This window comes from Glandiceps talaboti, chromosome 6, assembly GCF_964340395.1.
Source record: "Glandiceps talaboti chromosome 6, keGlaTala1.1, whole genome shotgun sequence".
Classification (NCBI taxonomy): domain Eukaryota; kingdom Metazoa; phylum Hemichordata; class Enteropneusta; family Spengelidae; genus Glandiceps; species Glandiceps talaboti.
Genome location: NC_135554.1, coordinates 10,200,475 through 10,212,760, shown reverse-complemented (window position 1 = coordinate 10,212,760; position 12,286 = coordinate 10,200,475). Strand labels below are relative to the sequence as shown.

The 12,286-nt window shown below is 35.1% G+C and overlaps 2 protein-coding genes across 2 annotated transcripts in view; one reads left to right on the top strand and one right to left on the bottom strand.

The window, feature by feature from the left end:
- The first annotated feature begins 352 nt into the window (after positions 1 to 352).
- On the top strand, positions 353 to 4,938 carry LOC144436815 (uncharacterized). The gene is made up of 6 exons (XM_078125674.1): positions 353 to 500; positions 1,562 to 1,747; positions 2,037 to 3,031; positions 3,187 to 3,394; positions 4,113 to 4,277; positions 4,772 to 4,938. The coding sequence occupies exons 1-6, from the start codon at positions 353 to 355 to the stop codon at positions 4,936 to 4,938; spliced, it is 1,869 nt and encodes a 622-aa protein (XP_077981800.1).
- A 4,733-nt stretch (positions 4,939 to 9,671) lies between these two features.
- The window catches only part of LOC144436814 (RING finger and CHY zinc finger domain-containing protein 1-like), a 10,733-nt gene continuing 8,118 nt past the window's right edge, over positions 9,672 to 12,286 (bottom strand). The window contains exons 8-10 of the mRNA XM_078125673.1: positions 11,747 to 11,867; positions 10,692 to 10,833; positions 9,672 to 9,895 (exon numbers count right to left, since the gene is read on the bottom strand). Coding sequence (XP_077981799.1) covers positions 9,672 to 9,895; positions 10,692 to 10,833; positions 11,747 to 11,867 — 487 coding nt within the window. The remainder of the gene's footprint in view (positions 9,896 to 10,691; positions 10,834 to 11,746; positions 11,868 to 12,286) is intronic.

Here is a 12,286-nt window from a genome sequence, read left to right as displayed (position 1 = left end):
TTGCTGGCGCATCCTTGACGTAAAGTAATATTGTCACTGACTGGCATGAGTGAATGTATTTATAGAGTGATGGGACATTTATACTGAGTGACCTTCAGAGTCTACGGCACGTGTATACATTCACCGCGTACATGTGTATGATGTAATTGTGTGAGCTACTGCACTCATCAAAGACAAAAGTGCAGCAGTCGGTGCCGTAGACCTTCAGAGTCTACGGCACGTGTATACATTCACCGCGTACATGTGTATGATGTAATTGTGTGAGCTACTGCACTCATCAAAGACAAAAGTGCAGCAGTCGGTCGATATGTCGTCGTCGGTAAAAAATTCGAAACCGTCTCCGTCGAGAGAAATGATAGAGCCTCCTGATGGTGGATATGGTTGGTTCATCACTGCAGGCAGTTTTTTGTTATTCTTCATCGTCGGGGGAGCATTTTACTCATTTGGAGTATTGTATGTTGCCTTTCTTGAAGCATTTGGAGCATCAAAGGCGAGCACAGGTACTGTAAATATAATTAAAAGTTAAATTCACACAGTTTTCACTAACCAGAACACGGAGGAACCCCCACCCCAATAGAAATTCAACTGTAAACAGGTTTCAATGGTCTGAACATTAGTGTACAGCAGCATGCTGGACTTCTTTATTAAATATTGGTGTCATCCTTGCATTGGTAGTCTTAGAGTATAGACTGAGAATTCATGGTAGCCGTCATTGGTATATACAATAGTTGAGTGACATTACACCACACAAACATAATGCAATCAAAGTAAATAATCCCTTTGTGTCTGGTCTCAGATTACGATAGAAAACCTGAATTGAAATTACCATATAAAGTAAATATATTAATAAATTGATGAATGAGAGAGAGAGATAGAGAGAGAGAGAGAGAGAGAGAGAGAGAGAGAGAGAGAGAGAGAGAGAGAGAGAGAGAGAGAGAGAGAGAGAGAGAGAGAGAGAGAGAGAGAGAGAGAGAGAGAGAGGGGGGGGGAGGGAGAGATAGAGAGAGAGATACTGAGACTTAATTCAAAAATTATATAACTTTACACTGAGGTTCTGTTTATAAATAATATCGTAAACAGTACAGTTCTGACCCAACTATTTCGAAGGTCAGAACTGTATGGTCTACCACACACACACACACACACACACTGTTCTGTTTTCTTCAATCAACCAATCAAACCAATTGATGCTGTCTTATCTGGATTTGTTGTGAACGTTAGAAAAATCGTCTGAAGATTTAAATATTCCATTCTCGGTTTTCGTAACATTAGTAATTATCAGCTACCACTGGTTTAGAAGGCTATACAACACGATACACTGTCTCGTAATCTGGATAAAATGTTGTCCAAACACAATAATGACAAAGCAAATGGAAATTACAAGCTGCAATCACGGTTGCATACTTCGTATTTCGCACATTGAAAACTTTGGAGTAAAAAGCAACGATTGAAAGTAATATTGTATTGTCATTTTGATGATGAAATTTGACCCCCGACCTCATCCACACCTACAAAAAAAATGAAGAAGAAAAAATAAATTGGTACTTTTGCTTTTCTCCAGCTTGGATAGGCTCTCTCTTTGCTGCAGCCGGTATAGTGGGTAATCCTATATCACTGGCTTTGTGTAGTCGGTATGGTCATCGTAAAGTGGTAATGACTGCCGGACTAATATCAGCTATCGGACTCATTCTTAGCAGCTTTACAACAAGTCTTGGCCAGATTTATATCACATATGGAGTAATTACCAGTAAGTTTATAACGCATCATTTGTATATTTTTTCTCAATTTTATTTTTTGATTTTCCGTTTTCAACATATCACGGAATGCACCTCCGAAGTCAATCTGATTAAAATCCGATGTAGATGTCGGCTAATCGTTCATTGCTATTTTACCTTCGTTATTTTGCCTGAATTGACCTTCTTGGTACATGTTTACATTTTTTAGCCTGATCGTAGAGGAGGGGATCTGGCTAAAAAATGTAACACTTTGGGGGAAATACTAAAGCCCTTCATATTCCCCCTCTCTCTGTCTTTCAGGTGTGGCATACTGGGTCATCCCACTACCATCCCTTGTCATGATAGGCAAGTACTTCAAGAACCGACTTGCTATAGCCATGGGGATTGCATTGGCTGGCACTGGAGCTGGCCAGTTCATTCAGTCATTGGTAACCCAAATTCTGTTAGACAACTATGGATGGAGAGGAACACTGTTGATTCTAGCTGGTCTAAGTTTAAACATTTGTGTTGGTGGTGCTCTGCTTCGACCACTGGAACAAAATCCAATATCTGAAAATGACAAATCTGAAAAAGAAAAGGCCGGCTGCAAGCATAGTGATTCCATGCAAAAGGTGGTAACGCACAGTGCATCCATATTAGGGATAATAGCGATAGAATCACTAAGTAATTCTGATGATTTACAGGTCAGAATTCAGAGTTCATCCCTATTAGGGTCACATGATGATTGTCATAACACCAAAGATCATGATTGCCCTCTGTCGGAGGTACATAACAACTGTTGTGATTCACAACAGGTCATAGTTCAGAGTTCATCTCTATCAAGGTCACAGATTGACTGTAGTGAAGTGATCACATTCAGTGCTTCATCATCATCATCATCATCATCATCAGGATCATTGAACAGCTATGACGATATGCAGCATCTGGATAGAGATCAAGACTCATCTAAATCAGAATCAGAGAGTGATAACAGTGACACACACCAGGTCAAAGTTCAAAGTTCATCTTCCATACCAAATGTGTTGTTCCATGTCAAATACAGCGGAAATTTATCCAAAGTGAAAGAAGATCAGATAATAATGGTCCGAAAAAAGAATATTAGCGAGAAAAAAACTGATGAAAAAAAACATGCCTCACCAAGATGTTCACAATGCTTGTCTTCTGGAATAAGAAAGTTGGAAAAACTGTTTAAGGCAATGTACGACCTTTCTTTATTCCGGATTGCAGTGTTTGTGTTGATGTTATGCACAGCATTTGGTCACTCAGCAGCACAGTATGCAGTTTTGTCTCATGTGGTGAGTTTTCCATTTCTTACCTCCAGTAATTTTGTCCTGTAAAACTTGTTGATGTAACTGTTAATTAATAGTACAAATATTAATAGTGAGCCTGCCGTTTCTGAAATTTTAAAGCTGGCTTTTGATTTTTACATTTTTTTCTTTTTCATGTCAAGGTTAAAAGAGGACAAGACTTTGGAATATCGACATTTCAAAGTTCAAGTTTGCCAGCTGTGACTGGACTAACACAATGTATAGGCAGACTTTTCTGGGGGATTCTTGGTGTAGCGTTCAAGCGACTGACACCTCAGTTTTTGTATGCAGCTAGTATGGGAACGTGTGGATTGATGACTATTGTTAGTATGTATACTGTTTCATATGCAGGTAGGATTGTTACCATGGCAACACTTGTTCGTCACCATATTAACCATAATTGATTTCATGGAACATCTTTAGTGAAGAATATTTTCGAAAGGGTTTCCTCTGTTTTTGAATATATACACTTTTACCAATCACCTAGCTTTTTAAGATTCCTTGCTTCAGAAAACATATAAAGTTAATCTCCCAGAGTAACCTTTTTTTTCTAAATATTCCAAAGAGTAAACACTTCTCGTCCCTTTTGGCTTTTCAGTCTCCCGAAGCGATGGGCTCCATCCGGGGGTGGCATGTACATGTATGCATCATATAATAAATGGTGTCAATTTATCTTAAATCATGGGTGAAGGCAATACAGATGAGAAATATACAGAAGCAATACTTTTGATGCTCATATCACTTTAAACTGAATGGCACCAATATTTGTAGTTAAATGGTCATGATATAATGCACAACTCAAAAACATTGATACGTAGAAACGCCATTCAAGTGTCTATCCCTATATTATCAGGGGTAAATGACCTTTGACTTTGACCTTCTGGGTCAACTATCAAAATCCGATCATTTCCTCGTGCACATCACAGAAACTTTGTAGTGTTTATTTGTTGCCACCAATTTCTTTTAAATCATGCCATCATTCAGTCTTGTAGAAGTATTTGAGAGGGACTGTGTCTTCTTAAAGACTTGTTTTGTCAAGCGTTTCATTTGTTGTCTGCTTTCCTTGCAGGTCAGTTAGCCTACATGATAGTATTTGGTATATGTATGGCATGTTATATACCAATGTTTCCAGTAGTACTCCGTAACTATCTTGGAGCAGAGAAGTTAGACCATGCTTTGTCTATGTTTTTACAAGCTCAAGGCATTGGAGCCATGATATCAGCTCCTTTTATAGGTAAGTGATGTGAACAGCCAAATTATCTTACACCGATTCTATTTTCTCTGTATTTATATGTAATTTTATCATTTCTGTTATTGTTGTATTTTAAAAACAAAACTATGAAAAGTTACTATAAGAATAACTGTGATGTGTGTGTGTGTGTGTGTGTGCATTCACAGGCCTCATTTGTATGCATTTCGTTAGACTTGCAATAGGAAAAATGTGTATATGTGATTGTAACTGAATACATGCGATACGTATCTATAGCAATTACACCTAGCCACCTGCCTCCTGTAATTTCCTAACATTTATCTTGGACATGTACATGTATTTTGATTTCAAATTGGTCAAACAATTCATGTCATAACAACTTTGAGCAGTTACATTTACATTAATTATACACGTCAAATGTAGTATTTTTACAAAATCAACTATCCATTTACCATTGTGTGTGTGTAACATTTCAAAATCGAATTTATACTCATTCTTTACTTATTTCAATGTGTCAGGTTGGATGCGGGATGTTCAGGGTCATTACAATGGTGGTTTCTATGTGATTGCAGTTCTCTTCATTTTATCATCCACCTTGGCCTTCCTTGTACCAGTGGCTGATAAACGAATTGACCAGAGAAGAGCAGCTAATGGCAACAAGACTTATACCGTACATGTAGTTTAAATTCCAAAGACTGAATACCATAGTTATTTGCCAAGAGGATATTGTTTCAAGAACAGGAGTCTAAGCTGTCTCAGTTACCCAGACTCTCTGCCCCCAGTAGACTCCAAGGCATTACAATATAAGTGATTGTTACAAGATGGCTGCATGGAGAGGCTGACCCACAACATGACCTCTGAAGTAAAATCACATGGTAGCAACTCTTGCTAAAAGTATATTAGTTAAGCTACAAACAAAGGTGCTTTTCACAATGTTTATACAATGATATCTGGTAAATATACACAATAGAGTTGACGAAAATGAAAATTTGGAATCATTTTTGTCCAATCAGCGACAGTAACAGATCTCAACAATGGCCACGTAGCTCCACATACAGTAGGTGGCAATGTAATACCCCAGACTTAATGAAAATATTGCTTCAAGAACAGGAGTCTACATACAGTTACTAATAATCTGACATACATGATTTGTATGTTATGTTGTGTTTATACAAAAACAACATGGATTTATATTTAATTTATTTTATATCTATTGTATTTATTTATTTTGAAGCTGCAACAGCTGTAACATGATTATTTTTGAAACAATTTTGTCCGATAGAATGATTTGTAATATCGAACATCCAGAACAGCACTGACTCCCTTGTTAGTAAACAATGTATTTGTGTAGCTGTATACATGATTTCAACCTGGTAATGTACTGTTTACAGATCAAATCTACCTCTAATTAACATGTACAATATCTAATTATTGGTGTTCTAACAGTTTTCAGTGAATGTATTGTTGGTTGTTTGTTTGTTTTGAAAACCAATACCCAGTTACAGCTAGTTTTTTCAAGCACATTCTACATCTATTTGTGGCTTTTTTGACAGTTGTACTATACACCATACTGAATCATAATCTATTGTCAAGAGTAAAGTTTTTTTTCAGTGAGAGAGTTGTCAGCCGAAAGTGTGAATTTCTAGCATTATTGATAAAAAAAATTGCATTGATATTACAGAGAAATGTGGACTGCTCTATTTGTGGATTGTTTTACTTTATCACAGGTGACTACTGTGCATATAATTTGCAAAAATATGGTGAAACAGCTAAATGAGGACATAGTGTGCACTAATTTAATTCACCTGTAACCATTTATAGTACATATGAATACTGGCCTGCCATGACACGTCATTCCATACTAGTAACAAGTATGGAACTACATGTAGTAAGCACAATTCGACAGTGTTTTAGCTAAATGCAGTATTACTTTGTAAGGTTGTCTAATTTCCCAGATTTACTAAATAAGGAAATTCTTAATTCATATAACACATTGCCCTTTGAAACATGTTCACTCCATACCAGTACAATAGTAAACACAACGCTACAGTGTTTTAGCTAGTCTGTAAGGTACGCCGTGACGGTGCGCCCTCAAACATTGGCCAACCCCTAACACGCCGGTGAGGGCGAAACGTCACGACGTATCTTACAGTCTATGTTTTAGCTAAATGCAGTATTTCCCAGATTTACTAAATAAGGAAATACTTAATTCATATAACACATTGCCCTTTGAAACATGTTCACTCCATACGAGTACAATAGTAAACACAACGCTACAGTGTTTTAGCTAGTCTGTAAGGTACGCCGTGACGGTGCGCCCTCAAACATTGGCCAACCCCTAACACGCCGGTGAGGGCGAAACGTCACGACGTATCTTACAGTCTATGTTTTAGCTAAATGCAGTATTTCCCAGATTTACTAAATAAGGAAATACTTAATTCATATAACACATTGCCCTTTGAAACATGTTCACTCCATACCAGTACAATAGTAAACACAACGCTACAGTGTTTTAGCTAAATACAATATGTAGGTAATGTATACCTACCAGTGAATTCCAAGACAATTCCCTGTGATGCCCAGATGTAATTAATATACAATGTATACCAGAGACTATCATATTGCCAGCTTTACTTGAATTATCCCTGTATGTTACCAAGGCCAAGGTTCCCTCAACATTTAGCAAAAAACACATTGCTTGTTACGTGACAATACATGAATTGTCCTACAAATAATTTGGATTTTACAAACTTTATAGTATGTATCTGTAATTGTTTTAAATAAAGGTAAGACAAAAAGACAAAGAAACAGTAGATGCATGTAAATATTCAATGTATTTTAATTGAACTTTGGATAAATTTTAGTCATGTTTTAGGTAAATGAAATTAAATGTAATATGTAAACAGTTGCTTGGTGTATGTACATAACATTTATGTAATACTGCCTGAAACTACAAATCTAATCAACTAATGATTGATGAAATGGAACAAGAGATCTGCAGTACACTGATATGAAGCATTATGGGAAAAAATGTTAGGAGCTCCTTCTTTCTTTATACCTTGCCAAGAAACATGGCTGAGGCTATTGCTTGAAGAGACTAGAAGCTCTAGGTTACTTTATTTGTTTCCACCCCACTACCACTGTAAAGAAAGCCCCTTGAGCAAGATTTGCCAGTTTTCTTTATTTCAGAGAGGATAATACTGAAAGTGACTTTTCTGGGTCATTAAGCATAAAGATATGCAGTTAAGATAAAATGTACCTTGCCTATAATTTTTGTACTAATGTGATCAACAAATTGTTTTAAACAGATGTCTAAAATGATTAATACTTAGTTCTGAACAAAGTCACGGGAAAAAACTAAGCAATAAGTGGTTTGAAACTGAAATAAAATATATTTTGTTAAGCTTAAAATTGATAGCTTTGTGTCCTTATTTAGTTATACCTATCCAAAGTTGCTTACATCCAGACTCTTTCCTATACACTCATATTATCTACTACTGAAGGATAGTACATGTATATTCGATGCCCTATGAGGTAGAAATGACATCTGGCCTGCTAACTTCTAAAAACCTACACCCCCCCCCCCCCCACACACACACACACACACCTTTCTAATCACTTAAGTGAAATTAAAATAAAAAAGTTATAACAATTTCTCCATGACACTGAGGACTAGCTCTGTGTGGAAATTAATGTTACTGTACCAGTATCTAAAGACTGTCAAATTCCAACTATTTTGTATTGAGGACAAGAGTCATTATTACCTTACGGTCATGAAGTTTGCTCACCTAGAATGCCAAATAGCTCTTTCATGACACAATACATGTTCACATAGTTGAATTTTACTGAAATTAAAGACATTTCTACTAATTCTAGCTATTTACATACATGTGCTTATCAGTAATAGCTACTCAGTAACAGCTACATGTACCTTGCCCTAATTATCAGATACATAAAGATTCACCCATCAAATGTTACAAATACGGTACTTACACTATTTGCACAAGCAAATACATCATAGAGTTTCTTACAAAAGATAATTCATGCAGCATTTTAGTCTTGAAGTGCACACAATCTTGACAGCCTTTGCTTATAAATACATAATGTAATTATGAACGGAAGTTATCACAAACTAGTTTATGGGGACACCATCATTTTATCAAATACAGCTAGACAAATATGGTAATCTAGTTTACCCCATGTGACTTGGTCTGGATTAAACATTGGATAGCTTGTGTTATAAATGTGTTATAATATCTAAGACATTCATATCATATATCATATCATCATGTATATCATATATATAGTAATCATATCATATATCATATCACGTCCTATCATATATCATACCATATACCCATAATGATAACCATACCATATTATCACCAAGGTATACCAGTCCTACAAACTGTACAAAGAACAATCAGTTCAACTCTGCAGATAATTCCAAGTAACTTGTGTTAAGTAGAGCATAGACCCTCCACCAAGTTTTTAAGTGGAGGGTCTACGAGTAGATTTCTAAATTATCGCACACATACATTATAAAGCGTGTCTTTTACAACATCATTCATTATTACATCATTACTGCAACGTACAGACCTTAAATATTACATTCACCTTGTACATGTACAACTGAATGAGTTGTGAGTGGTATAGTGGGTACATGTACTAACTAACTTAGTAAATATCCAAAGAACAAGACTAATCTTCTATCAGATAATCATAAAATCAACTCTTAAAAATCAATCCTTAAATAGTTGTAAAAAATCAAATTTATACATCATTAATTAAAAGTTACTGTCTGCAGTATATAGAAAACAATATAAATATTGACCAAAAATTTCCATCAGCTTGGTAATCAACCTAAGTGTAAATATTACCAGATATGATGTCCACCAACTTGGTAAATCAACATAAATATTAACAGATACATGTGTATGATGTCCTTCTTTCTTTTGATATAGCTCTGAAAACCAAAACCAAATCTGTAATTGTTTGTGAAGAGATATGTAAGGCAAAACAAATATATATATATATCTGGTTCTGGTCAGGGTAAACTGTAAAGTGGTGCCACGACGCGAATTTTTTTTTTCCCCTAATTTTTTTTTTTTTTTTTTTTTTTTGCAAATTAGTAAATACACATTTTTTTGACACTTTACATACTCTGTTCTATCATATTTATCTCTTGAAAAACTTCCTTTTTCTTCAAAGCAGTTTAGGCTTTGTATTTAAGCAGTCTTGGTATGTAGGGTAGATTTCAGCTGCTTGTTCCCCTGATATCAGGAATAAATAAAGAACGGGAAAGCAAAAATTATCAGAAAAAAAGGATCGACGCGAGGGTATTCAGGGCACACGCGTGCTGACCAGAACCAGATATATATATATTTTTGGCCTAATGTACACTAACTCTCATTTTAGTCAAACTGGTGTGCCATCTTCGTCATTACTACCTTCAGCCGTCTGAAAACTATCACTATCTTCATCTGAATCATCATTGCTGTTGTCATGACTGGTCAGAGTGCTTTGTTCATTGCCCACAGTATTGTCAGTTATAATGTCACTTTCACCTTCCTGGCTATCTCTGACATCACCATCTTCATTGTCAGGAGTGGGCGAGTCATCATTTTCAACATCTACAGGATCTGCTCCATAAAGACAATCAATGGAGGATAACATGTATTGTAATTTTACCCTTTTAGGGATGTAATAATTAATTAAATTATCAATGTAATTAGGCAATGTCTAGTTCATGATTAATTAGAATTATGTGTAATTATGTGGACACGTTGATAAGAACACATACGTACGTACGTACGTATGTACGTACATACATACATACATACATACACACACACACACACATACATACATACATACATACATACATACATACATACATACATACATACATACATACATAAATACATACAATACATACATACATACATATTACTTACTATATACATACTATAATACTATAATATAATATGAATATTTACTATATATATACATACACTTAATCTGAAGAATTAGGAAGTCACAAGTAGTAACTTCTGCAACTGTAACTTCTGGTGGCCACATGCCCACAGAGCGAACGAAATATGCCTGCTCATTCAACTTCATGACATTTTGTGAGCTTACTAGTGGTATAGATTTATCATATGAAGGGTTTTCGTAAAACCATCTTGGGTACAACTTAAATATTTCGCAGGTTGCAAAATTGACTTGAAAGTTGAGCAACAACGTCATCCCCAAAACTGCAAACTTACTCATCTTACTTGTAAATACAGTGGGGTTGTAATGGAGGAGAAAGGTTTCTTTACCTAAATTAAGTTAGAAAGAGTTTTCTAAATTACAATTATCCTGCTTTGTTAAGCAGTTAAAGTACTATTATTATCTATCAAGTTAAACAAGGCTGTATATACATGTCTAACTGACCTTGCTGAGATGGTGTAACCGTTTCTAGCTTTTCTTCATCTTCAGCTGTTCTACAAGTGTTATAAGAGCCACAGTGTTGACATTTCAGTCCTAGCACATGGAACACAATTTTACTTTCTTTGTGACAATCTCTGCATAGAATCTATAGATCAAAACACATCAGAGTCAAGTACTTTATTAAAGATTAAAGTACAAGTTGTATACATTATTTCAGCACCATCAGCTCCTTAGAAAACTTCAATAAAACATTGAAGGATGCTTATAATGTAAGGAATTAGTAAACTGATGTTGGAATCAACTCAAATGTATATTTCATGCAATTTAAACAATCAATAAAATATCTTCAAGTCAGTAATAAATTTCAATCTATACTCTCCCCCCCCCCTTTGAAATTTCAATACTTGTGACGCATTAATAGTTAGCATGACTTTCTCAGAATCATGTGTAACAACTTTCTTAAGTAGTTGAGATTTGAGAAAATGACACAAATTGTGAAGTACTTAATGGCCCAAGAATACTTTGCTATTTCACTTAAGTTATAGAAATAAATGAAAACCACTTGTATACCTATGATTTTATCATCAGTTTGATGGAAGCAAAATATCACTTTTGTAGTATTTTCTTTGTAGACTTTTCCCGCCAAACACTCAATAGAAGACACATTTATAAGAGTGCTAACTTGTGTTTCTGTTATGTATCCTTTTTCAAGGTAAGAGACTAGAAAAGCAGTTATTTGCCTTTTATCTACTATCTCAATTTCAATGAAAATAGACCAGTCTCCAAGAACAGTGCAACAAGAACACCACACCCCCTTGTAATTTCTGAACACCCTCTATATAGAAAGAAAACAATACCATGACTTCCTTACATAAATATTGATATCAAAACAGCCATGAGACCCTCTCCTTGTGCCATTGTAGCCTTATTTTCACAAGATGATGGCTCTGAGACCACTTAATACAGGTGTTACTAACTGGTCTCTGAGCTGTTGTCTTGTGCACAAAAACAATGTGTAGAAGGCATTATAAAGCACTGTGAGCAATGTATGATATTACCTGAACCAAGTAGTTTGCATATTCGGGTGGCATTTGTGTATTTCTAACTTCTTCATCCAACATTTTCCAGACAGATTTCATACTTAGCATGGACTGATTACACAAAGGACAACTGAAACCACTGAAATGCAAATTCAACATGAGATTCTTTAGTATGTTTGTATGTATGTATGTATGTATGTATGTATGTATGTATGTATGTATGTATGTATGTATGTATGTATGTACATGTATGTATGTATGTATGTATGTATGTATGTATGTACAAGTATGTATGTATGTATGTATGTATGTATGTATGTATGTATGTGTTTGTATGTATGTATATATGTATGTATGTATGTATGTATGTATGTATGTATGTATGTATGTATGTATGTATGTGTTTGTATGTATGTATATATGTATGTATGTATGTATGTATGTATGTATGTATGTATGTAAGTGTATGTATGTATGTATGTATGTATGTATGTATGTATGTATGTATGTATGTATGTATGTATGTATGTGTGTGTGTGTGTATGTATGTATGTATGT